Genomic DNA, 27,324 nt, shown 5'->3' on the forward strand with positions numbered 1-27,324 from the left:
ATGAAATACTGTATAATTTCAAGCCATAGCCTTGTTTAAGACACTAGTCCCCAATGCCTAATTCCATTTAACCATTTAACTAGATTTTGTTTCAGAGGGTTCATCTGGATAGTTCTCCCATACTGGGAAATTACATCATTAAATAATACAAAACTAAATAATATATATTTTTAATATGAACATACAACTTTTACAAGAAATTGTGATCTGCCATCATGAGATAATTGTTATTTATTTCACTTCAGTCTTTGTTACGTAATGCGGAATAGGGATACTACTTTTCAGCAGTGTGTAAGTAGTTGGGATCAAATCAGAACTTGATTTGTGGTTGATACAAATATAATTTATTAATCCTGAAGAATCATGTAACATGAAAGGTTTATCCTGAACGGATAAAACATAAGCTGTACACTACTGGCCAACAAGCTATGAGCAGGCACTCCAGTACGGTCATTCAATGTTTAAAACAAACAAATGAACAAACAACTTGTATTGACTTGAATGTACAGCCAAATGCCTATCACAGCTCTGTAGTAAAAACAATCTAATGTAAACGTTCAATCACATAACCTTCAAAAAATATTTTTTTATTTTGAGTGTAAGAAAATAAACTTTTGATATGTTATGAGGAGCAGGTCTTCCAAGTGCTTCCCACATTTCCTACCATTCTGATCAGAACTTAGAGGTGGGAACCTTCGGTCAAGACAAAAGTTCTAAGGGGAACGGACTCTTGTGTGTTTGTTTGGTTTGTTGGCTTCTCAGTTTTCTCCAAAGCCGGCCAGCTGTCTCTCTGAGCACGAGTCGTCCATGCCTCCGTGTCCCTTCAAAGGGAACTTCCTCTTCCCATTCCTGATGGTGATCTGCTCGCCATGCTTGAACGTCAGTGGTACGAAGCCCTCTGCGTCGGCAACAAGGACTATCCACAGAGGACCTGAAAGAAAACCACACAAACGCTCAGGATTAAAGGTGCCTGAAATAATCGATTTGGCGACTAAACGTAATTTATTATCTTGTAAGAAAAATGTACCTCCAGAAGCTATTAACTGATCTCTTTGTTTACATGTTGAGTCACTAAATATATAGGTTATACCATTTTAGTTTCTTGGTCACGTCAGTGCAGGTAAATGTAACGCTCCTACTAATTCGAAGGATTTACATCATTTTAATCATTTTATGGTTGTCAGCACTAGCTAAAATGACAACAAAATGACAGCAAAATTGCAATCAATCTCAGAATCACAATTAATCCCAGAATCACAATTGTGACCCAAGAATCGTGATTCAATTGTAGCGAGATACCTGGTGATTCCAAGCCCTAGTCAGGCAGATTAAACACATTGCTAGTAGCACTTGGTAACTGAAAGGAGAGAAGGGACACATGAAGATTCTGGTCTAAAGGCTGGTGGGAGTGAATGGAGAGTAGAGTGAAACGTGCCTCAATGGCCAGGGACAGCATCCCAGTATGCGACTGAGGACAGCCATGGGGGAATATGTTTCAAAGGTTAGAGGGAGCAACTTTAAGAACTTTAAGAAGCTTTTGAAGACCCAACTCTTCAGAGAGCACTTCCCATCCTAACTGGCACTTCGACTAGTGCGTAACTTGTAATTACAGCAGTTACATTTCTGCACTTCTTTCTTTCTTTTTTTATTTCATTTTGTTATATTTCCTATGTAAAGTAGTATTTATTTATTGTTACACCAGGTCCTATTGCTCGTAGCTTGAATATTCTCTCCCTTGTACGTCGCTTTGGACAAAAGCGTCTGCTAAATGACTAAATGTAAATGTAAATGTAGCAACTGGGACGTTTAATGGGTTTAAAGTCGTAAAAGCCACAAGATAGTGGGGGTCGGAGCAGCACGGCACATTCAAACAGAAAATGGCACCGTTGAGTGGTGCTTTTGTCATGTGGCCTTTTTGTGAAAGGAAAAGCCAACATTGCTGGCATCAGCTCTTCTTATGATTATATACCGAACATTCAACTCTCATCTCAATGTGCCACTTCTAGCCCGGCAAAACCAATCAATGAAGAGATATCAAGGGCATGTCTTATGCTAACTGACAACTAAATGCATGTGCCTCCTGATCCATACACACTCGTTTAAAACTGTGTATATTTATAAAATCTGATGATAATTTTTGGCATGTCCATCATTCATTTGTACAGATAAGTTAATGAGCCTCATTGTGTGCAATTACCCTTTGTTCTCGCATGAGCCATAGCAACGCATGAGAGTGAAGCAGTAAGCCGCTTCCCTTTAAGTCCTCAAATCCAATCAACATCTTTACTCATCTCCTATTTTTGCCCTAAACTGTTAACTGAAGCACACAACTCGTTCCCACACAATGCTGTGTCAATAATCACCCCCATCCACTCCCACTTCACTTACCAGAAGAAATATGAAGGTCAAATAGCCACATTTGATGTTTCAGAGTTAAAAAAAGAGATTGTAGGCACTGAATATCTTTACTGTTGTGACAACACCCTCAAATATCCACTTATCCATTAGGGGGAAATCAGTTTAGAATATAAGCTTTTAAGTGAACACATTGACACAGTGGGCTTTCTGGGCAACGGCCATCTGAACTGTAGCTTTCCTATGCTCTGTTTGCATTACGCTAATGAAAAGCTCAACATCTAAACGGTGATTTACCGTCATAGCCAATGAATGGCTTTTCATAACGTGTACTAGACTTCATTAAGTTAGCAGCACCAAGTCATCTACCTAAAGAAAACATACTGTGCTTGCCATTTTTAAGCAATGACATGTGGGTGTAGTGAATTAAGTGAAAGGTTAATTTGAGATCAGTCAAGCTATTTTTGATTGGGAGTAATAGATTGCTCATTTTGCATTTGTATGTGTGTGTTTTGTTTTCTTTTGTGGGTCTCAAAAACACACACAGAAACACAAAAAGAGACAGTCAATACTTATCAATACAATACAGATAATCAATACAATGAAAAGTGCATCCTTCTGTATACTCAGGTAGCCCACTAAAGAAAATACCAGAACAAAAATGAAAAATTAGCAGTCAGAGGTTTTCCTACTGTACTGCAGTGGATCTGCAGTCGATCCTACTCCCCCTGCAGTAACTCACCATGCTGCATCTCCACCACAGTGAGACTAAAGAGTTCCTGGATCATCTTCAAGCACAGCTTCCCATCACACAGCAGCACAGGCCTCCTCTCGTCTATGAACACGTTCTCCGATAGCTGCCTCTGTACAGGAGGAGGAGGAGGAGGAGGAGGAGGAGGAGAGGGGTGAATGGGGACTCAAACTAAAAGAGCATGTCCAATAGACTTCACTTCTACACTGTGAATATTCTCTCCTCTATTCCTATACTCCACCCCCTTCACACTTTATCCCTTTCCTGGGCCTGCCTCAGGCTGATGGGTCCCCCCTTGTGAGTTGGGGTCTGCTCAAGGTTTCTCTCCGTTAAAAGGGTCCTTCCTAGCCACAGTTGCTCCGTCAGATTCAGGCTCTGTGTTCTAGAAGCTATATAACCCTATACAAATCAAACTGAATTGAACTGACTTGAATTCCACGGACTCACATTCTAAGAATAATTTTATGTTGGATTCATAATCATGAATCAGTGGCTCAAGCTCTTGTCAGAGAGTGCTTTGAAAAATGAAATATGGACAGACATCAACATTAATCCATAGTTACAATCAGTAGTTTGTCCAATACTGGTCATTATCTCCAGATGGGAGGGTCCCAGTCAGTAATACTGACTTCTAGTACTACAACTAGGGTAGTAACTATAGTAACATACTGAGACACAGGAGGGGGGATTACGCTTCACCCTCACCATCACCTTCAAGGAAGCCTGACCAAGGGCAACAGCGTCTGCCCAATCTGACACCTGCTGACACTGTTCTTTAAGTACGTCAAGGGCGGCGTGTGTTCACAAAGGAGATTTTCCTTCAGGTGTCCACCCACAGCTGACACTCAAGTAAAGAACGCGGAGGGCGGTTTACGAGCAATAAACAGAGAAAGTCTCGAGGCAAACGTTGGAACTGACTGAGAAATCTCTAATCCTCTTTAGGAGTAATCTCGACATCTGATGGATATGACGGATATCTGACGGATCCATGCCATTAATTATTTACACATCCAACCAAAAAACAATTCTCAATGCACAATCATTGTTACACTTTTAGATTTAAAAAAGCAACATAATATTCATTCTGATTTCATCCAACCAATAAAGTCATAACTGATGATAGATAAAACAATGTTAACATACCTGAAATGTAATGTTGATATAAGGTGGTTGTGCACACGAAGGATAGTTCACTACAGCTTTCCTCCCATTCTGTGCGTAGTCCCGAATCTCTGTCAAGGACTGCTGCACTTCAGCGAATCTGGCAAAAATCTTCTCCATGCCCTGCGAGAGCTGCTCCGAAGATTTGTCTTTGGAAAAGCAGTTGCTCTTTGCTGGCGCAGGTTCCGACAGGAACTTCTCAGAAAGATCGAAGCGGGGTGAGCCAGGCCGGCTGGACTCTCGACTCGTTGGGCCGCCTACGGGCAGAGTCGCCATGCGACTCATCTGGTCCATTTCGAACGCGTCGACCGTGACGGACGAGGCGCTGGAGTCGGGGCGGTCCGAGAAGTCTGTCGAGCTGGCTCCGGGGCTGTCGATCTCCTCCACCAGCTTCTGTCTGCTGCCGGGACAGGGGATTACGCTGCCACCTGGGAGAATGAGCTCCCTCACGCTGAGCCTGCCGTCTTTAGAGTAGTGCTCCGAGTGGCGCCTAATCCCTGGAGAGTTCACGGGGGATGCCCGGTGCTGGGGTGAGGGTGGGATCGTTTCGTCGTCTAACAGCAGCTCCTTGGCCGTGAGCCGGAGGATGTACTTGTCCGTGTTGGAGGAGGGCAGGAAGGCCGGGTCACTGGACTTCTGACGGCCCACCATGAGCATGAGCAGCTTGTTGCTAAGGAAACACACGCCCTTTGGCCTCTCGTTCTGCTGCAGCTGGATCTGCTGCACGTTGGGCATGCCCGAGGCTGTGATGCAGTACACCAGGATCATGCTGCAGGTGTTGGAGGCCACGGCCACCGTATCGCTCCGAGGGTCAAAGGCTATGATGTCAGGCACCAGGATGCCAGGGATGCTGACTTTGCGGGTGGTAGTAACTTTGCGCTCGTACGTCACCAGAATCAAATGTGATGAGTCTTGCCCCGATCCTGTCAAAGTGTCTCGCCTTCTCAAATGGATAAGCGGGCTGGGGTCAGATTTTCTGTGCTTGGCCAAAATGTGGGTCAGATCCATGGGTCCACCGGATGAAGGCGAGTTGTAGCCAAAAGACAGGGATCTGTCAGAGTCGAAAGACTTCCTCCTTGGGTCCAAGTTGTCATCCTCAAACATCACCATGGGGGAAGGTGAAGGCAACTGGTCTGAGTCTGAAGGCATTTCGAAAGACATACCTGCATTCAGGCCACATATCCTGTCCAGAGGCAGCTCTGTGGCAACAGCAACCTGGGCATCATCTGTGGACTCAATGGCACAAATGTAGCCCCCCACATCAAAGATGGGGCAGAAAGAGCACGCTACCAAGCTCTTCTGAATGTCGTTCCAGATGTACGAATGCAAGGAAGAGCCTATGGCTACCACTAACCTGGTCCCATCCTTAGTCCAACAGGCGCAATGAATGAGCCCACTGCCTTTAATGTCAGCCTTCACCCTGCGGTTGTCAATCCGCACGGAGAAGAGGACCGATGTGTCCCGCTTGGTCAAGACAGCCAAAATGTCCAGCTTGGGGTGCCACACGCAGCCCTGCGCCAGCAAAGGGAATGGCTCGCTCATCTCACAGGTCTGCGTACACAGGAGCTTATTCTGCTCCAGGGCGCTCAGCTGTAGCTGCCACACGGTGATGTGCTTCTTGTGCTGCACGGCGAGCAAGGCTGGAGACTCGGAGCAGCATAGTGGGCCCCAGAAGAGCCCGAAGACGTGCTCAAACTGCCCAATGACATTGGTGTCACCAAACTTCGGCTCCCCGTTGACGAAGTAGAAAGAAGTGAGGCAAACCTGTTTCCCGTCAGTCCAAGCTATCCCGTGCACAGGGTGGATTGCTTGATGCAGGGAGTTTATCCCAGCCCTCAGGAGTTTTGCTTTCCCAAGCTCCATACTCATTGCACCAATTTAAACAAATCAAGAGAGACTTGAAAAAATGTCAGTAACATTTATAATTATGTTTAAAATTGGCCTAGACTTTCTCTCACCCTAACTGCTCTGCTACCTGCGCAGCCAAAGGATTTCCACCACATACTAAGAATAGGCAAAGCCTGTTCCTCGTCATTGGAGACACGGGATGGCTAATCCCATCGGTGTAAAGGAGGCTGCACTCAGTTCTGAGCAGATTAGGATGACATGACCCTACACATACTTCGCCTGACAGGCTATATGTGGAAGTTAGTCCTCAAACACTGTCAGAATGGAAAAACGAAAGGCTAACTTCAGTGCACGCTACAAGAGTAACTGACAAAATGTTAACTACCCTTAAACTAGAATTTGGTATGAGCTAATTGTAAACATTCAAGAAGTAATTGGATACTGCTTCAAACACGGGCGAACCTAATTGTATTTGTCAACTAGCAAGCTAATTCACTTACCTCACCTGTCACAACCACAGAATCAAAAAAATATAACAGCACAACTAGCTAGGAAAGCTAGCTATGCCAACGTTAGCTTACTATGATAGCTAGCTAGTTAGCTAGAAAATACATGATATGGGCTACTTTCTCTATGTTTGCCTTGGGTCAAAGCCATACCTAAACTGGTTTAGCCAAGAACTACGAAAGTGTCAGAATTGGAAAAGAAAGTATGTTTTACTGGTAGCTACATTCACACTACAAGTAAGTCAAGGTGCAAGGAAGCATCGTGCAACCACAAAGTTCAACTGACCGGTAACCTTACGCTAACGACAGTCCTCGTTGTTAACGTGAAAAAAAAACGTTAGTTCCACAAAAAATACGGTCAAGATTTTAATAAGTCTGATGACATTTCCATATTCCACGTTTAAACGTGCCTATTTTTATGTTCGATTTGACTTCACTAAAACGCATGTGCCTTTCAAACATTCACGTTTCCCAGCGACGGGCAGGAAACGCACACGTAAACATTGAAGTGCATTGTGGGGATTGTTGTTCATCTCTTGCCCGTGATGCAAAAAGAATGACCACGTGGTGGCGCATAGCGGGTAAGAGCTCAGTAAACATTTGGGGGGTTTAAACCGTTTCATGTCTTGTTAGGTTAAGTACTCCGTTTGTCATATGACTGATATCTTGAACTTTGGTGGATATTTTTGCTTGCAAACTATTGTTGAAGATATTGTCAATCCAGGAACCATGAATAAGAGAATGGTGGGCTGGGGTCGCAGAAATATTAGTGGAATGCAGGTCTTCAGCTTTCTAATGGGACACTGTCCATGTTTTAGTTGCATGACTCGGTAAATAACCATTGGCATTTTTATAAACATTCAACATATTACGCCACAGTACATTTTCAGAAATGAGTACAAACTTGAAGTTCTAAATACAAACACCTGAGGAGAAATTTGGTTCTATGGGTTCTACCCATAAACAGAGGATTTGTTTTGCACGGTAAAATGTGCTCGTTTGGTGAGTTCGTAAGCATAGCATAAAATCATAATGTAAAAATGTTTTGTATGTTTGTAGTTGTGTGCCTTAGTATCGACAGAACACAGTATTATTATATCCTGTTTTAACAAATTGGGAACCTGATCCCCTATCTAGTTTGAACACCACTGTTCTGCAAGTCCATTCTGAAGGGATATAGCCATAGGAGGGAGGGTTTGTTTCCAAATGTCAACTGTAGTTGGCCCCTTCTGCTTGGTCAGTGGGTGATTTAAACAGAGCTGTGTGGGCGGGGTGTTCGGTATCACTGTAGCTGGGGTCCCCGGCCAAATCACTAGCGTGGGAGCTAGCCTACTGTATTTTATGGTCAAGGAACCAACGCTTTACCATAATGGGTGTGGAAGTTGAAACAATATCTCCAGGAGATGGTAAGTTGCTGCGTGAAGCTGCTTTTGTCACTGCAATTTCCTGAAGCTTGATTGATTTCACGTGGGGATACCGCTATTGGGTACAATTTTACTGCAAGTTAGCCAAAATGTCTATGGTCAAAATCGATAGCTGCCTGGCTGCATACCTTTTGGCTAGTCGGAACCCAGCCAGCACGCTAGCAAGCCGGCGAGCATTAATCCACGTTGGGTTGAGGGTTGTAATATTTTGCAGATGATTGTTTATGTCTGCCTTTGAGTTTAGCTAACTTGCCAGCCAAATCAGACATTGAAACAAACGCTAACGTTGTGATATAACAAGATCGTCCCAGTTATCCATGTGTAACCGCAGCACTACATTGTTATGACAGAGTCCTACAATATCTCTGGTTTTGGTGTAACTAACGTTGGCTATATACATGCGTACGACCAGAGACGGTTTAATTCATCACTGTTAGCCAACGTTAGTTAAACTATAAGCTATATAACGATAGATAACAATAAGCAATTATGGCAGATGAGTAGGAACGGTTATAAAACAGTTATTAACTAGTTACAAATACACGTTTGGTGTTTATAATCTTAATTGTTTAAATTACTAGAATTTCACCTCAAGTTACATCTAAATATACAAACTTGCTAACTGTTTTGGTTGCCTTTATCAGTCTGACAGACCGGAGGGTACCTTCACCTACCTGACATAAATGGTAATTGTAGCTAGCTGTCCTAGCCATCTAATTTACCAAGTTGTGTTAATTAATGTATTACTTAACTAACGCGAGTTAGGTTGAAGTCAGATGGCTGTTATCTGTCTGGATCTATGTTAACTCTTGGTTAGTTATCATTTAACACTGATAAGATTTCGAACCTGCAGTATATTGTAAGGGTTACTTGGCCAGCTAAAACAGGATGGACCTGGTAACAAATTTGTGACCCAGAACGCTGACCAAGATGATTAATTTAACATGAATTAAGTGCAGGACAAGAAACTCCATTCTACGCATGTTAATGTTAATGTCATATGAGCGCAAGTGCATTCACCAGTTGGATTCGCAGTGACATGTATTTTAAGTCCTATGTACCGTGTCTAAATTGTGACTGATTGTACAGCTTCACCATTCAAAACAAGCAGTCTCTTAAATCATGCGATGTGCATTGCTAAGGCCAGAATAAATAATTAACATGTTATGACTCTGTCTCCTTAATGATCTTGCAGAGTCTTGAGTGTTACACTATCCCACCCCCTCCTCTGTATAGTGTAGCATACATTCCTTTAGATGTGCGCAGACCAGATGATTGAAAGAGCAGCAGGGCACTCTTTTACTCACTCAGTAAAAGAGAGAGACAGAGAGTGTGTTAGATAGAGGGAGAGAGGAGACACCATATCTAAAGTGTACTCAGCAGGGTGAGCTGCATTGCAGGTTCAACAGTTTAAATTGCCAACCTCTTGACAACCATTTCAGAGAGCCTTGCAGACTGAGCAACATTTGCAAAGCATCGTGTGCCAGAGCTACAGTTAGACCTGCATGTAACAGTTGCACCAGTCATGTTGCCATGGTGAACCTATGAACGATTACCCTAGGGACATGCTAAACCAACAGCTTGATACTGTAGTTTCATATTTCTAGCCAGTTCTGAATTTGCATTTGGTATCACTGGTACTCCTCATACCAGACATATAATATTTATGTTTGTCTGTCTTTCTCTTCTGTCTTTGTTTGCAGGAAGGACCTTTCCAAAGAAGGGGCAGACATGTGTTGTCCATTACATAGGTATGCTAAAACCAGAGAAATTCTGAGAGCCGTCTGATTCTTTTGTGAAAGGTAGACGAGAGTTTTTTTCCTTGCTCATGTGGACGTCTTGTTTCATGGAGCCTCAGTGTCTCCCAGAGAGCTGAGGGAGACAGGAAACAGGATGTGGATACCAGCATTCCGTCTCAGTGTATTATTCTCCCCACTCCACCCCGCCCTCCTCACTGCCAGTGTATTTGAGGGTTGTGCCTATTTTTTATTTAATGTTTTATAAGTTGTTTTGGACACAAGCGTCTGCCAAATATTCTAAACTTAAACTTATGAACATAATCGCTTCAGTTATTTAAAACTCATCATAGAACTGTACCTTTGTGCAATGATGACAGTCCCATTCCTATAACTTGCTCCTCTGTGAGGCTGCCTACACAACTTCGATGGCTCAACTGGTTGTGCAAGGTGGAAAAAAAGACCATGGTCATTAGGGGTGGGAATCTCTTGGCACCTCACGATTCGATTCGATTCCGATTCAGAGGTCAACGATTCGATTCTAAACCGATTCTCGATTCTAAGCCGATTATCGATTATCAATTCTAAACCGATAAAACGATTATCGATGCATCTCGATTTTTAAAACATTTGAGTCTCAAATCACTTCCTACTTTGTGTTTGATAATTAAAGAAAATCAACAGATCAATTTTTTTATTAGAGAAAAAGTGTGTCCTTGTCACAATTATGACTTTCTATGAACAATGCAATAATTGATGCAGCTTGCATTTCAACACAAAATGAATGTGTAAAAAAAAAAAAAAAAATTTTTTTTTTTTTTATTAAAAAATCGATTATGAACTTTTCTGAATCGAGACAGAATCGTTCTAGAGAGAATCGAGAGAAATCGAAAAATCGATTTTTCCCCCCACCCCTAATGGTCATGGGGTTGAAGTACAGTACGGAGGCGACAGTGGTTCAGGAGGTAGAGGTGTCGTTTAGTAATCGGAAGGTTGCTAGTTCAATCCCGACTCCTTCCAAGTGTTGAGGTGTCCTTGAGCAAGACACTGAAGCCCCAACCCCTCCGCTACTTAGAAAAGAGCCTCTGCCATCGGTGTATGAATGGGTTGATGTCTGTGTAAAGTGCTCTGAGTAGAAAAGCGCTATATAAATGCAGTTCATTTAACATTTCCCTCTACTGTAAATTGGCTTTGTAAGCATCGGCCAAATCTTTGCAAATAAATCGTATAAAATCGCATCGTACAAAAGTATATAGATGTTCCAGTAGGCGTGTGTAACTGGCACGGTCATTATTCACCACCTTTGCTGAGAAACCGAAGGATGGAAGGTCACAGATGCAAGAGCTTGTTAAATGTAATTCAGTCCCCTACCTTAATGTTATGTCCCCTGCAGCCAAGTGTGGTATGATAGGCATCCAGTGTGTCCCACAAGAGGGATGGAGGCTTGACAGGTCGACAGTCACAAAGTCCAACTGAGTGTTTTGAGTAGCAGGATCTTATGAAATAATCAAAAGACATTCCTAAGGGATAGTGTGATAGAAAAATGTGTCCTTTCAAAAACAAACAGAAAGAAGCACTTTTATTTTTTGACAGCTGAATAAACCAGTCAACCAGTTGCGACCTAGATTTACTGCTTTGGTAGATATTTCGCCAGTGGCCCACATTTATTGTGGAATTTGACTGCATTTTAAATCCCCAAGTGAAAGTCCTACTAGATTGTGTTTGCTGTAAGATGCAGTATGATGGGAACAGAGATTTGACGACTTTCTCAGATAGATTGTACTGGAAGGTCCGATGTGTATGGCGTATCAGATAATTTTGATGTAATGCAATCGTAAGAGGAGAAATTACCTGGAATGCACCATTGAAATGCCATTTAAGTCCATTAGCAACACCTGGAAAGGCATGGCACTTGAAAAGCAGAACCTTCATCACATTGCTCTTATAGTGGTTTACCTCTTCACTGAAAACAATAAGTCGCCATGACGAATCCATCCATATAGCCTGACTCAGTTCTGAAACCTAATTTCTACAATGAGATTGCATTTCATTCTATCAATGTGTTTTGAGTTTGTAATTTGTTGTGTTTTCATATAACTCTGCAGTCCTCATTACATTTCTCTAATTTGCCATGACCATGCCCCCTTCCTTTGCAGGCGAACACAACTAATAAGATGCATTAGCAACCGAATGCACAGTGACCCTGTAAATGTGCACCAAGTTTTCCTGTTTTTGTGCTACCAGAAGATAATGGGGATGGTTTAATCAGATATGAGGGTGGTCAATCTCTGAATGGATGAAGTCTTCCTGGTGCTGTGCTTTGCGACCATTTGTGTTTGTGCCAAAATATAGATAAACACAGCCAATAGACTAAAACGCAGGCCGTATCTCTAGCCTGTAATGGGTAATCGTCGTGAAGGAGTCTTAAATGCATTACTATTCTCTGATTGGCCTCACTTCCGCTGTGGTTAAGCAGCGAGAACAGGCGTACATATGTTTCCCTTATAGAGCTGATGAAAATCCCCTGAATAGGAAAGAAACACAGAGGCATAAGCTCAAGGTCGATTTTATGCAAACGTTGGTGAACGAGGACTCAGGGCTGGTTGATAACATGATGCGCAAATTGGCAGGCAGAGGAGGAGACAGGCAGACGTGAAAATGAACAAGCAGAGAGGAAATGTGTCACTATTTGTGCCAGTTTGCCCACCCCTTCTAATTTTTCCTCTGCCCTGCAAGTGACCCAGATGCAACCTTTTTGAGTTTCAACAGATAATAATTACCTGCTTTTATAATGGAAATTAAATCATTTCAACTAAAAGTAAGGCATACTATGCTGAACCATTTTATAGAATTTGTCGTAAGACATGAGATTTTGACTTTAGACATGACTGTCTCTTGCAGACCTCTCTGGTCTGAACAGTTTGCATTGCTTGTGATCCCCTTTTACAGCACAGATAGGCATTACATTGTCTTTGTAACAGTGCGAATGTCCTTCTGTCCCTCCAGCATCTCACAAAAACAGAACAGGGCTCTCTTCAGGAAAAGTGCAGGCATCTTGAGGGCAGTTGCTGTTGCTATGCTACTCCCATGCTATTCCACAGTCCCACTTTCAGTTCCGCAGCACTATATTAAGGTGTGCAGAGCTGGTCTTTTGAGGTCTGCAGTGGAGCTGACCCCATTAGCTGAGTTACTCGCGCTCGAGCCCTCCCCAGTATGCACTCCAGATCTGTCCACAGCTGTTGTCGTTAAGCATTTATAAAAGAATGAGGCCTCTGTGTGAACTTATGGTTAGCGTTAGCTGTAATCCTGAGCAATGCAAAGCTCTCTGGGAGGATAAAGGGGAAAAAACGCATGCAGTCTGGTGGGCAGATAATCATTTGCCTGTTCTGTGTGATGTTGGCTTGACTCTCAGTGCTGCATTTGCGTTTGGTAACGGTGGCAATGTTGCATGTATTGAATACTGAGTGCCGAAGGGGTTTTCAGAAATGTTCTGTGCATGGTTTACAGTAAAAGCATCCTCTCTTTGAAGGAGCACTCTATGTCTCAGCCAGCGTTAAACAGTGTGGGGATGCATTACTGGGAAATGATGAAGAAGTGGGGCGCCTCATATCCTCCTGATTGAGGTCTGTTCATCTCTTGTAATGTGAAACTGACTCACAGTTCAGAGCCCGAGGAGAGCATGCCATAATTGGGCGGATGCTTTTATCTTTCCTCTTTAAGACGAAAGTCTGCAAGGATATGGTGCGGCACAAGATGGACTCTCAGGCCGTGCTGCTGAGACTGTTGTACACTACTGAGATAATACCTTCAGGCCACATCCTGTTATATATAAGTCTGATAGCAACACATTTTCCTTTCTGACTATGTAGAGACGATAAAAGCAGTGTCTGAATTGGTAAAGGTGATTTTTACTGGTGAAGATACTGTGAGCTGTGTTTTGTTGATAGTAATAACACGGCTGTGATCGTTAAAGGTAGAGTCTGCCTAGATTTTGGCTAAAGGTTGTTGATATTAGAGCCCAGCAACCAATCAAATTACACCCCTCCGTTCTATGCTCCTGAAGCAATGTGTTGATTGGCTGGGATTGTTTATTTCCCATTTACAGAGCCAGGGCTGTGTATGAACACCAGAGGTTTTTTTGTGAACACACACATAACGAACAGCTCGATGACTATAAGGAGCATTTAGCTGAATTTGACAAAAAAAGTGCGTTGGATTACAATCACAGACTGCGCCTTTAATAATAACGATTAGGCCAGTGGTCGCGGCCTAACCTAACCCCTCAATGAACAGACAGCGTACGCTTTCCCGCCAGTCCTATTTGTGGTGTTGAGGAACCCTCTGGTTTTCCTCTGGTTCTGTCAGCTCTATAAATAACAATGGCAACACTAATAATAAGTGAGACTTCTCTCTTACGGCCAAACCCTTTTGTGATTGATGGCACTGACCGTTGCAGAGCGCTCAGACGGCAATGTGGGTGCCAGAGCACAGCTCGGTGTCACATTTCCAGACGGCCAAACGACTGGGGATTCGGCATCGCACCGGTGATGTCACCCTTCTCACCCTCACCCACCCACACACACACCACGCCCCTGTCCTTATTTATTTAAAATAAGTGACGGCATCTAATCACACTGATATCGTGCATCTTGCTGATTTTGAAACACAGTCTTTGTGGACTTTGGTTCCCAAAAGGGATGTTTTATGTTTGGTTGGCCGTAGGGCTGGGCGGTATGACGGTATATACCGTGCAACGGTAGAAATGTGTCTACCGGGAGAGATTTGGCTATACCGTTTCAACCGCGGTATACTCTTATTTTGAAATCCAATCGATTTATTTTTAGATAATGACCTCCAAACTATACATCATCCCGCTTATTTTACAGTTACTCGCCAAAATGATAGAAGACGTTCCTCCAAAATAGCTCTTTAACGATTATGTTGCCGTTTAGTGATTTCCATTTAGAAAAAATAGTTCTTCAGGCAAATAGAACTTTCAAGTTTCAGGTGTTGCGTAGCAACCCATTACTTGCTGACTTCAAGTTACGTTAAATGACCGGACTACTTGCGGAATGATATGATATGAAAGACGTGAATTAAAGCACAAAACCCGTTGCCAATGATGGTCATTACTTTTTCGCAGCAGTGAATATAAAGAAATTACAGACCTGCGAACGTTGGGGTGGCCCATTCAAATCAACTGAACTTTTTTGAACATTCTGAAGAGCCGTATAATACGATACCTAGTACAATTTTTAAGCACATGACCTGCAAGGACTATCATGCCTACTTGTTGAGTAATCCTCGACTGTTCCTCGAAAGATTCTACTGAAAGATCTACTGAAAAATATGGACTGAAGTGTCTAGTGTAGCCATTTATGTGCAGATTCTGTTCCATTTTTCCAGTTAAAGTGGGAGCACAAGAACAGTGAGCGTCTATGGCGATTATCATAGACGTAGGTATATGTCTATGGCGATTATAACTGTCGAGATTCTAAGTAACGTGGAGACAACTTGTTTTGGTACTCCACCTAGATCATAAACCCTTGAATAAAAAAACGACTCAGTGAAATCGGTTGAGAAATGTAAACGTGCTTTTTATGCAAAAAAACCCGCAGCTCCATCGTTTGCTTGTGTTTGTTTACAGGCTTCACCTCACCAATGTTGCGGCGACGTTTGCACGTCGCAGCAACGGGCTGAAGCGGTCATGTGTAATTGCCAACTTCTTAATTTTCTTATTTTAATATGTGGCCATATAAGAAAATGTTTTTCTCATCATTATTGCGTTAACATATGAACAAACATTGAAAAGAAAGTTAACACTTGATTTCTCTTCTGAAAGTACATTAAAGAACCACTGAAAGCCACACAAGCATTGGACTAAATGCCACTACATGCACTTTGTTTAAATCTTACTATTTAAACATTCAATGGAAACGTTCAGTACAAAGTAGGCATATATTGACCACTATTGCTTAGGCCAATATCCTATTGAGGCAGTATTGTTTCTGCACCTTAGTGTTCTTAAGGGTCAATAAATAAAGCAGATCATACTGTATAGCCTATGTCTGTGGACACATTTCACCACAGCTGAAGTGTCCTCTTTTTCACAAACTCAAATCTGGTCACCCTACCTATAATAAACTGTGATGTATACCGTAACCGTGATATACAATTACAAATACCGTGATAGAAGATTTTGGCCATATCGCCCACCCCTAGTTGGCCGGTAATTATTGTGTCTTCATGTGTCAGGCTGTCAGTTGGGTAGCAATTTAGCCATGTTCCTCTCGAGGTTAGACACAATGATGAGTGGCTTTGCATCACTGTGGTGTAAGTACTGATCGAAGTGTGGATGAGGGAGTTGAGGGGACACTTAGTTAGTAGGCCGAGTGGAGTGCAGGAAAAAAACGAAAAAAGAAAGAGGGGAAGAACAGAGAGAGAAAGAGGAAGTAAAAAGCAGAATGGGAGCTAGAAGCACTCCTGTTTAGATTGCCATTGGCTCCGTCGGCCATTCAGCACATGCTCAGGGACTGCAGCAGAGTGAGGTTAAATTTAGCCAACGGGCTAATAGTGTGAATGGAATTGAGTGGCCGTCGGACTATGTATTTTTAGAGGGCAGACGTGCAAGCATGAACATTAACATGAGCATGGGCATTAACCACCAGATGCTTCGCACACACAGCCTTGACGACCACATGTCTTTGGGAGGTTAAATCAAACAGTTGTTCCATTATCCCCCAGCAGTCCCAACAACAACGCTTGGAAAGCACCAGAGCCACGTCAGTCGTTAGTGCTTTGTTGTGATCACCATGCGCTTTCTGTTCCCGCAGTTTAAAAATCCTTGATGCATTTACTGCAAACATATTGAATTGCCCAAGCCTCAGTCAGCCATTTCCTCAGCTGTGTGTGTCCTGCACCACCGCCGCCGCGTCTTTTCGACCTATTTTGTCATGCACACGAACGACAGGCAGGAAGAGACAGCACACACACACACACACACACACGGCGTCTTTAAAGCACCATAATGTGCTAACATGTCTATGGGAGGCGGCCATGGGTAGAGATCTGATTACATCTGGGTGCACGGAGGGCCGGCAGGATTGGCAGGCCAGCAAGACAGATACAGTAAACGGGAGGTTAAAAATAGTCGCCTGCTCGACTCGCGTTCCCCACAGACACGGAGTGGACGACCCGTTGCGCTCGTCTGGGAGGGCAGTGGGGTAGAGATAGGGGGCATGGCTAGGAAGAAGGCACAGCACCTCAATTATTTATGTCAAACTAATTTAGACAGAGTGTGTGGGGAAGAACAACAGGAGAGAGAGAAACGAGATGAGTGAGAGAGACCGAGAGAATGAAAGGAGGGAGAGAGCTGTGGAACAAGAGAGAGAGAGAGAGTGAAAGGAAGGAAAGAGAAATGGAGCAAGGGAGAAATAGAACACAAGGAGAGATAGATAGCTCCCATGAGGGCTCTGCAAAGGGAAGGGAGTGTGTCGACTATACAGCTCCTGAGTAACATCCGAAATAACCGGTGATGATTTGGTGACACGGGGGAAAGTGGAGTAACCAGTGCCACTCCACGCCAGATGCCTGTCCCCAGGGCCTCCTCTCTTTTGAAAATCACAATATGGTCACCTTAGCATTATGCAGCTGTTTTCAGTTGATCCTCTGTGCGTCCCAACCCTAGACCTCACGCATAAATACGACATGCGTTACTTTCAGGTAAACAGTGTAGCTAAAGATCGTAGCATTGGTATAGTTAGTTTGTATTTATGTTTCTGTCATAATCAAGGTCTTACTAGGCCCAAGTAGAGGGGCGCGGTGGGTGGAGGAGGCGAGAGGGTGGCTCTGAGTTGAGCATAGGCTCTTAGTGCACTCGTCTGGGCTGCAGTGTGCCACAACTGCGGCCCAGACCTGCTATGATACAATGTGTCTGGGAATGTCTTTTTAATAATCCTCTCTGGGTAGGCATACCGTAGTATGTGGTGCGATACCACTTTCTGATGCTCTCAGTTACTAATCCCAGGCCTTTTCACCTCTAGGGGGAGGATGCCCCACTGTCATCCCCCCACCCCACCCCTCCACCCCACTGCGCAAGTCTCTTCTCATGTAGACAGGACCGCGAGCATATTAATAACACCATAATCATGCCTTGGCCTACATGTGGAAGATTTCAAGGGTCTTGTTCTGGGACAGAATGTCTGAGGACGATTTAATGTTTTGTCGTCTGTCTGAGAGAGAGAGGCATGGAGAGAAAGAGAGAGAGAGAGAGCGAGAGAGAATTAGCAGATGGTAATCGCTTCACTGGATGACCAAATGGCTCTTAAAGCTGGACGGTGTCCCACTGGGCTCAAATGAGTGGGAGGGTGCTTTCTTGGAAGCATGTGGCTTTCTAAGTATAGGGGGGAGAGAGGGTGAGAAAATCAGGGTACAGTTCTTGAGTCATCACCCACTCCTCCTTCAGTGCTCTCAGCTTGTGGCCATGTTCGAGCGCGCTAGCAAAGCGCTTTACATCAGCGTTCTGAAAACAAAGGCCCTGCCTTTTCTTATGGCTGCATCATAAAGCTTAGTTTGATACTGATATCAACAGTTACTCACAACCTCTGGTTATAAAATTGAAAAAAAAGCGATTTTGTGGTATTTGAAAATGTGGATTTGATTTGACAGATTGATGTAACACATTTACCAGCTGTTCTAAGCTGCCACGTAGCCAAGCAGTAAGCCTGTAATAAATAGAATGTACTGGTCAATCCTGTGGTTACAAATATCCATTTATTAGTATTAAATCCGGCATTAAAATGATTAGCTAAAATCCTGACAGAAGAGGCAGAATCCCCTGCCCTGATGGTAAGTTCTTCCACACTGTTACCTTTGCTGTGTCTTTGAAAGACTCCCAGAGGCCGTGTTGCATCTCGAAGCTTCCAATCTTTCATGAAAGCTGAACATCTTTGATGTCTGCATGCTGTGTGAAGCTCCAGTCAGAATTAATGATGGGACAAGAGCCATGCATTCAAAATGACATCACAAAATGTGTAGGCTTTCCCTTAACATGAAGCTAAAAAGCCCTTTGATTCGCCACTGACCCTGACCCCTCTGTGGTCATGAACCACAGAATGTTATCCTGGGATTTGGTGACCTGAATTTTACGGTTGACTGCCCATGGTGTTACTGCATGTAGCCTAGCTTATTTAAAGCCATTATTGTATTGTATGTGGGTACCAAAATGGTAGTGTACTTGAGCAATCTTACTGCTTAGACTCAGATTGAGGACTCAAGAGTGGGAGCAGGAAGGGGACTGTAACCTCTGGTGGCCGAAGTGGCAGTTCTGCTTATTCAAAGCTCATGAGCCCAGCATGACGTTGCATGTGCGCATTCGCTGTCATCCCAAACCGTTTTCCCCCCTCTTTTTCCCTCTCTTGCTCTCTCTCTTTTGCTCTTTCTCTCACTCCTCTCTCTCTCCTCTCTTTATCGCTCTCTCTCTCTCTCTCTCTCTCATACTTCTCCCTGTAGTGTTGATGGAGGCGAGAGGTGACCTAGTTAAAAGCTCCAGAATGATCCGGTGAATTAGGCCAATGTTTCATGTTTCACATTCCTTTTGTTCATTTGGATCACGGAGGCTCAGAGGCAGCCACTGATTCTGATAAAAAGGCCTGGACCGTTGTTCGCCCTTGCGGCTGGGTCTATCCGGACCTCTTGTTAGTTCTGTCCCGTCTGCTTCCTCATGTTTGAAGGTCTGTCGGACTCGCGAGCAAATTTCCTGCACTCGTTTTAGTGGGAAATGGGAAACCGGGAACAATAGACTGATCGGTGTAGCCAGAGGGCATGTGAAGCTACGTCATCAGACATTTTTTTTGTGTGTAATCTTTTCAGGGGAGCTCCTACTTTGTCAGTCATGTGGAAGGATGCAAGAACTTAGCACTTTTCCTGTGCCTATCTCTCAGTTATCTTACAACAAAAACCCAGAATCAATTTTCAATTAAAGAGTTTTGAGCAGTGGCTAGTGCTGAAAAAAAATAATGCCTTCATTTTGATTAATTAATTAACACTAACAAAAGACACTCAACTGCTTTTTGGAACAAACGCTGCCAACTACCAATAATGAATGAATTCATTATAGAAAATATCACTGTGCACCACTCAGCGGCGGCCATATTGAATGAATATGGTGGCCAGTCTGCGTTGCATTCGTAAATCTCCCACTGAGCGCTTTTAATGTGGAGCTAGCATCAATGTTTTGGGCTTTATTGGTAGTTGGCAGCGTTTGTTCCAAAAAGCAGTTGAGTGTCTTTTGTTACTATAACAATTTATGCTAGTCTAGGTAACAGGCTAGTTTTGCGAGAGAGTGTCATAACTCTAACCAGAAACTCTTAGGACACAGTTTTACTCCATGAATGAATAATGGTGACACAGTTTAACTGTCATGTCACATAATTCACTGTGCTCTGAGTCGAACATAATAAGTTTCTCCACCAAGTGTTATTAAAAATGTAAGAATGAGAAAAAACATCAAGTAACTATCTGTAAATGTATATACTAATCGTATAAGTATAAGCACAATACACATTCTGAAACAAGTCTCTGCTGTCGGTGGCACATTTACAACAGCGGTGTGTCTGTTTCTGTGTTTTTTCAGGGATGCTGCAGAATGGGAAGAAATTTGACTCTTCTCGAGACAGAAACAAGCCCTTCAAGTTCAAGATCGGCCGACAGGAGGTTATCAAGGGCTGGGAGGAAGGAGTGGCGCAGGTTTATCTGCTTTTCCATTGTTTCTACCCTTATCTCTAGTCTCTGTCTTCCCAAACCAGAAACAAACACAGTGTGTTTTGCTTCTTTTTGTGGAAGGGGCCATTTTGTCACTGGTCATCTTTCATTTTTATCAACCAGATGGATGGGGCGTCTTTCAAACCTCAAGCTCTGCATAGCTTTATGCAATGCAAGTTGTTAATCTCGTAGTCTCTAACCCTGTTTAATTTGTCTGAGCTGAGAGAACATAAGAATGAATGGGCCTTTTGTAAACTAGATGAATGGCGAGGCTATCAAACTGTGCACCTTGTAATTATACTAATTATTAATTGTTAACAGTGATCAGAAGAAAAGTCATAATTAGGTTGCTGAGAATCTCAGTGTAGAGAATCAATGGTGGAGAAGCTGGCTAAGCCATATCTCCTTATAATTTTTGATAAGCAAGTTCTTACACTTCTTTCGTCCCTTTCCAGATGAGCCTGGGTCAGCGAGCGAAGATTACCTGCACCCCAGACATGGCGTACGGCGCCACAGGTCACCCCGGAGTCATCCCTCCAAACGCTACCCTCATCTTCGATGTGGAGCTCCTCAAGCTTGAGTGAGGTGCTTTTTTTCTTTTTTTTTGGTTTCTTTTTTTCATTTGTTTCTGCTGTTGCAGGGCCACGGTCGTGGGGGCAAGAACAAGACAAACATCAGGCCCCAGTGACGCCTAACCCCCCTCTCATCCTCAACCTACCTACCCCCCCTCCTCAAACTAAGCCACCAAGGAACTCCTTGCATTGATTTCTAGCATTTTAAATTAGGACTCTGCTTCATTGCCATCCTCATCATATAGGTGCTGCCTGAACTCTATACACACCACTACCATCGTTTGGCTTCTTTGTTAATGATATGTTTGGCCAACTTCAATGTTTTTTTTTTTATGTATCAGGTTGTATTTTTTTTTATATGCAAATGATCCTAATGAGCAAATAAATCAACACCATAATCTATTAAAACATCTCTATACCATTGCCTTACTGTATTTGAATACTGTGGTATGACGTAATAAACCAATATTCTGTCTTGTAGGGGGCATTAACAACCACTCTTTGCATTGCCACTTTTGATAAAAACACTGTCCTGCTGAAAGAGTATGATAATGTTGCTATGTTACCTATAAAATATTTTATATATATATATATATATATATATATATATAGGGATATATATATATATATATATATCCCTCATATACTCTCACTGCGAATGCTCATAGGATTGCATAATGAGTTAATGCCAGGAACAAATAATTTACTGTAACATGGAGAGCTTTGGCTAAATTATGTTTTATTGATCAACTCTTAATAAAGATACTTGGAACTTTGAAATGTGTGCTTTACTGTTGCCGTGGCAATTCTGAACATGGTAGAATTTTGAGTTTACTATTAAGCCCATTTTTAAATGTTGTTGCATGTATATATTAATGTCGGTACAACGTGGCACTTGAGATGCACCAGGTATGGGGTGCATGAAATGTCTGTGTAATGTCCCTACTGATAGTGTAGCCTAAGAGTAGAAGTTAGTAGCAGCTTAACTTCAAGTGAATGGGGTTGGCTTGACTCCTTTGTAAAAATATAACATTTATCGCCATCTTGTGGCCAGTGAATCATACCAGTGACAAAATTATGTAATCGGCGAGATATTAAGCCTAGACTTTACTTAATTAATTAGTGGTGTATCAATAAAAGTCAAAATTCTGTTTAATTCACACATTACAGAAAACAGGTGGGTAAGTGTTCTGGAAGTTAGTGAGACATGCTTAAGTATACCAGTGTGTGGTGCAAAATGACTGGCTGACGAATGTCTCTTAAGATGTCTCCTTACATAACTGTGCAATGTTCATCTTTTAGCCTCTTATTACAGAGTCCTAGGAAACCATTTATGTTTCTCAGAGCAGCTATTTGCATGATGTGTAATAGAGTATCAAGCCTCTAAAACTTAAGTATCACTTAAATTAGTATCAAAGGCCAGTATTAAAATGAATTCATATTAGCGTATGTTTGTTTTACAAACAATTACAAACCCCTGCGAAACTACTTCATTATATTGTCTTATTTGTGATAAAAAGGACTGAATATGGATCTTGAAAATGCCCTGTGGAATACTGGAGGAAGTGGAGGTGGAAACTGGGTGGGGAAATCAGCACTGGTGAAGGATCTTGTGGTCTAGACATTAAACAAAAAGCGTACTCGTTTTTCAAAACATTTTCAGTTCTGAAGATTTTATAAAAAATGATGGTAATACAAAAATAAACTTTGAAAAAATTGTAAAAAGAATTTCTATTTCAATTTGTTCCAGTACAACCAAAATGTTTCATTGAATTACAAGAGAGAGAGAGAGATGAAAAATGTTATATGTGGTTACTGAATCAAATGGTAAAATTTGACCTACTCACATTTAGAGAGAATCTACAAAAGATCAATTAAACATTAAATCAGGGACGTGCGGTCCTATGAGGCAGGTGAGGCAGAGCCTGTCATCTTGAAAAAAAAAAAAAAATTATAAAATAAAATAAATATTGATATTTCTCTACTAATCTGTGGTATAGGTGTAATTTCTGCATGATTCCAATCATTTCGAGCATTTTTATAATCAAAATCGCTGAATTCGCTGAATTTGCGCATGTCCTATTCAAATAGACGGGAGAAAACAAGGGACGTGCGGTCAGGTTAGGCACCATGTATTGTCTATGGGAGCTAGTGAGGCAGTGCCTCACCTAGGATTGCGCAATCGCTCCAAACTGGGTTTTGCGCATGCGTGCGCATGCGTAGAACCTTTGAGCTGAGCTCAAAACGCATTGAAAAATCATGTAGGTGAGGCACACAGTACCTCTGCCTCAATGAAGGGGGCGTGCGAGAGCGCACCTGTCGGGGTTATGCTGGGAAACGTTGCTCTTCTTCTACACTTCTACTTGACGGCGAAAATGGAAGATTTTATTGCTAAGCTGAAGCAGTTCTCAAAACTGGACTTTCAGTCCAAACGTGAAATGATTAATAATGGGAGACCAATGCCGGAGTTAAAAGGTATGCTTCAAGCGACGGGACAGAAGATAACTCGATCGACTTCTCACATTCAAAACCAAATTGCTTTGAACATGTTTGGAACCTCAAGAATACATTTGGTTTTGAACTTACAGCGGCAGCTCCGTTGATTTCCCATTATTTCTATTGGGATTGTTTTATGTCTATGTGAAGCCATTTAACATCACTCAAGTGGTTATGATCACTTGGAACCCAAGACTGCTTTTTATTGGTGAGCTGATTTTGAGAAATTAAACTTAAATTGTAGGTAAGTTGTGTTTCCTGGTTGCAATGGTTATCCTGTTGCTACGTTAGCTAATTAGCTAGCTAAGGACACTTAATAACCTTACGAGTTAATCGGAAGAGTTCAATTTGCATGAAATGATAGCTGGTTATCTAGCTGATGTTAGAGTCTCCTCGATTTAACTCCTAAAATTATAATGGGAAAAGGTAGAAACCCTCAGGGTGCTTGTGCAACTTCGTAAGAAAGAGTTCATATTCAGGAGTTCATATTCATGAGTGCATAATATTTACACATGAGTTCATCACAAGCTAGCAGCTGCCTACTGTATGCACCTTACCTATGTGTGCGTAAAGAATGCTGATATGAAAAACAACTAGTAGTCAATGTGAAAGCTGCCAATTGAATGGTGATCTTAGATGCTCTATCGTAAAGGCGCCTATTAACGCCCCAGCTAATAAAAACATTTATAGATCGAAAAATCTTTAATCAATCAATCTTACATATTTCAGTAGCGGTGGGTGTCTAGATTAGGACTGGTAACTTGTTTGGATTTCAACTGAAACGTGTTTTCAGTTTTTTTCTCCGTTGTGTAGACCGACACGCAAAATTAGCTGATACAGGAGGTGGAACCCATTAACAGCCTTTCTGTATATATGTCTATGGAAAGCTCTATGACCCTCACAAATTCTCGTTGCGAAATCGAATTCGTTCAGTTCGTTCCATGAGGGTTTGTACACACAGAAATAAATCGCTGTCTAGTACACTAAATAACGCTGTACTGCATTTTTCTGCACACATACAAGTTAAATACCCCCTTTGGGTAGGAGCGTATGGTGTTTAAAATCCGTTATCCTGGTTGATATAGAAATCAATATTAAGTAACATGTACCTGCGTGAGGCTGTTAATAGGTTTCGGGCGATAATAGGCGCTGTTACTAAATTGGGTTTATGTATTTGTAAATTTGACTCTGAAAAAGTCAGTGCCTCACCAGCCACGAACCTCACCGCACGTCACTGCATTAAATCATATACATGTATTATAACATCAAACATAAAACGATACATTAAATCTTAGTCAATTTCCTCCATTCTTGAAGTGTCATCATCATCACCCTCAAGAACTGGCATGTCTTCCTCGCTGGGCAGAAGAATGTCATCCTCAGGGGAGCCGTCGTCAACAATACCCAGACCCAGTTTGATCATCCTGTAGATGCGGTTTGCGTGTGTCTGTGGGTCCTCCAGCGTGAAGCCAGAGGAGAGCAGGGCGGTCTCGAACAGCAGGATCACCAGGTCCTTCACTGCTTTGTCGTTTTTGTCAGCCTCTGCTTTTTCTCTGAGGGTTTCTATGATGGAGTGTGCTGGGTTGATCTCCAGGTGCTTCTTGGCTGTCATGTAGCCCATGGTGGAGTTGTCCCTCAGGGCCTGGGCCTTCATGATCCTCTCCATGTTGGCCGTCCAGCCGTATGTGCTGGTCACAATGCAGCAGGGGGAAGCCACCAGGCGGTTGGAGACGTTGACCTGTATGAGTGAAAAAAGATGTTGGTTGATGTCAGAAATGTCTTATACTGAAACACTGAAATATTCCTTAAGTATTATTATCAGATGTACTGCAACATTTACCTTCTCCACCTTCTTGTTCAGGATTCTTGTTTCTTCTTCTCTCCCTCCTCCTCTGGAAGCTCAAGTACCTCCTTGGTTACACACACAAGATTATTTCCATCGTACTACTTCAGCTGCTGAACACAGTACTCATCAATTGGCTCAATCATGTAGAGATGACCTCCAGGCCAGCCTTACAAAGACGCTCCACAAAGGCTGAGTTGGCCACCTGTTCTCTGTCTCGCCAGTGATGTAGTTAATGTGCTTCTGATTTTCCTTCATGCGGGACACATAGTCATTCAGAGAGACCATCTCATTTGTAGAGTTGGAGGTGTAGTAGCGCAGGAGATCTGAGAGATAAGTGTTTATTTTGATATTTTTTTTTTTTTTTTTTTTTACAACTTTGAATTAAAAAACAAAATAAAAAATGATTTCAAAGATAACACAAGGTTTCATTCCTGTCTCATGAATAGTTGTATACACAGTATACGGGGCAAATATTATTGTGTGGCCACAAGTTCATATTGCTTGGCCATGAGTGGCCAAAATGTATTAAGGTGTGAGAATGAGATAGTTAAGTTGTGGCCAAGAGTTAAGGTGTGGGAACGTGACTGTGGCCACAAGATATGGAATCTGTTGATCACTGACAACACTGGACCAGCTCCGTACGGCTCATTCAATTTTGAACTTTTATATTTCCCCCCACCAATATCAACAGGATGGTTCTGTAGTTATATGATACATTGGGGAGGAAAGCAAGAAAGCTCTTTGGATACTCAGTACTTTGGATACTCAGCACTTTGGTATACAGCAATGAAATACAGTATGGGCCAAAATAATAGAATTCAGTGATTTTTGTTTTGTTTTCTTGGTTGCTTTCTGCAAGGTCTGATCCTGAGGCATTTTGCTGATCAAGTGCATACACAAGGATTATTGTTGTATTAATGAGTGAGTTGTGTGACTTAACGCCACAAAAGCTTGCTCAAATTGATATTTTGCTATGATAAGGTGTTTGTGGATCAGAAATTTCCAAAAAAAGGGGCATTAAATATTAATTTTGTTAACATTAAAATGTTTGTTTCTATTGCACAGCAAAGGCAACAAATACATTGTCAATCTTGAAAATCTCATTTGGCAAACATTATAACTCTTCAGTACGTACTCCACCTCAGATGAGGTCAGCCTTGCGCATACACAGCACCACTTGAACACACGATGAAGAATTGGAAGAATATGATTGGTTGGTGACTTTTGTTGTGAACTCTTATTGGATACAGCTCTCAACGCCTGTCCAGAACACTTACCAGGTGCCCAACAAACACAAGGTCAGAATTTTAGCTTTTACAATCACTAACAAGGCTTGAATAGGCAATAAAATATGCATTTAGCAGAATTTCGCCATTGTTTTAGTATCTTACTCAAGTACACGTGCCTGTAAACATCCAAAGGGGTGTCAAGGTTGGCTAATGCGTACTACTAGATGGCAAAGTTGGAGCTAACGATAATCCGTAGTTGGCAAACTTGGTGAACATTTGCTTCCACATCTCGGAAAAAGTATACATTCGTTTGGGGCTGTCGTGTTTTGTTAATGAAGCTTCCCACCAAATATGTTTCCTTGATTGCCATTTCTTTTTGTTCCTGTTACGTAGCAAGGTCGACAAACTGCTGTTACGTTGCACCTAGCAAAATGTCCATTACATGCTATCGGGAGTGGAATTTCCTCATCTACAAGTTAGCTAGCTGCGTGGTTATGCAAACCAATGAACAATCCTTCAGTTCTAATTAATATGATTTAAAATGTTGCGTCTCTTACAGCGCTCCTGGTTTACCACACCATCCAACACAGGTTCCTATAACGTTAATCAAATCCCTGTTCATATAGTAAGCTAGTTTGG

At 42.3% G+C, this 27,324-nt stretch overlaps 4 protein-coding genes across 6 annotated transcripts in view; 2 read left to right on the forward strand and 2 right to left on the reverse strand.

The window, feature by feature from the left end:
* Nucleotides 1–154: 154 nt before the first annotated feature.
* LOC105897803 (WD repeat and coiled coil containing) lies at nt 155–7,117 on the reverse strand. Its single transcript, XM_012824783.2, has 3 exons — nt 4,250–7,117; nt 3,098–3,218; nt 155–931 (listed from the first exon to the last, which is right to left on the reverse strand). The coding sequence occupies exons 1-3, from the start codon at nt 6,134–6,136 to the stop codon at nt 759–761; spliced, it is 2,181 nt and encodes a 726-aa protein (XP_012680237.1). The 5' UTR covers nt 6,137–7,117; the 3' UTR covers nt 155–758.
* A 136-nt stretch (nt 7,118–7,253) lies between these two features.
* fkbp1b (FKBP prolyl isomerase 1B) lies at nt 7,254–21,894 on the forward strand. 2 transcript variants are annotated; one of them, XM_031582032.2, is made up of 4 exons: nt 7,254–7,623; nt 9,749–9,796; nt 20,415–20,527; nt 20,998–21,894. In XM_031582032.2, exons 1-4 carry the CDS (start codon nt 7,611–7,613, stop codon nt 21,124–21,126), a joined length of 303 nt encoding a protein of 100 aa, XP_031437892.1. In that variant the 5' UTR covers nt 7,254–7,610; the 3' UTR covers nt 21,127–21,894. The 2 variants fall into 2 exon arrangements, with proteins under 2 accessions (XP_031437892.1, XP_012680234.1); XM_012824780.3 differs by lacking the exon at nt 7,254–7,623 and adding an exon at nt 7,771–8,027.
* A 2,933-nt stretch (nt 21,895–24,827) lies between these two features.
* On the reverse strand, nt 24,828–26,465 carry LOC105897713 (heat shock protein HSP 90-alpha 1-like). The gene has a single exon (XM_042709948.1). It carries the CDS (start codon nt 25,274–25,276, stop codon nt 24,902–24,904), a length of 375 nt encoding a protein of 124 aa, XP_042565882.1. The 5' UTR covers nt 25,277–26,465; the 3' UTR covers nt 24,828–24,901.
* A 182-nt stretch (nt 26,466–26,647) lies between these two features.
* Nucleotides 26,648–27,324, forward strand: part of mmut (methylmalonyl CoA mutase) — a 40,469-nt gene continuing 39,792 nt past the window's right edge. Inside the window, exon 1 of one of the 2 annotated variants that reach the window (XM_012824756.3) lies at nt 26,648–26,754. The gene's annotated coding sequence lies outside the window, so the exon portion shown is untranslated. Of the gene's footprint in view, nt 26,755–26,789; nt 27,276–27,324 lie in introns of those variants that run through there. The other variant, XM_031582011.2, reaches the window with a different exon arrangement.

Source organism: Clupea harengus, chromosome 15, assembly GCF_900700415.2.
Source record: "Clupea harengus chromosome 15, Ch_v2.0.2, whole genome shotgun sequence".
Lineage (NCBI taxonomy): Eukaryota > Metazoa > Chordata > Actinopteri > Clupeiformes > Clupeidae > Clupea > Clupea harengus.

Bases quoted from the DNA above. Each gene is read 5' to 3' on its own strand.
- LOC105897713 (XM_042709948.1), bottom strand. From the start codon at position 25,276: ATGGAGAGGATCATGAAGGCCCAGGCCCTGAGGGACAACTCCACCATG.
- LOC105897803 (XM_012824783.2), bottom strand. From the start codon at position 6,136: ATGAGTATGGAGCTTGGGAAAGCAAAACTCCTGAGGGCTGGGATAAAC. The intron at 3,219-4,249 runs GTATGTTAACAT...CCTCCTGTACAG, and splicing joins ATATCAACATTACATTTCAG to AGGCAGCTATCGGAGAACGT. The intron at 932-3,097 runs GTGAGTTACTGC...GTTTTCTTTCAG, and splicing joins TGTGGTGGAGATGCAGCATG to GTCCTCTGTGGATAGTCCTT.
- fkbp1b (XM_012824780.3), top strand. From the start codon at position 7,991: ATGGGTGTGGAAGTTGAAACAATATCTCCAGGAGATG. The intron at 8,028-9,748 runs GTAAGTTGCTGC...CTTTGTTTGCAG, and splicing joins AACAATATCTCCAGGAGATG to GAAGGACCTTTCCAAAGAAG. The intron at 9,797-20,414 runs GTATGCTAAAAC...GTGTTTTTTCAG, and splicing joins ATGTGTTGTCCATTACATAG to GGATGCTGCAGAATGGGAAG.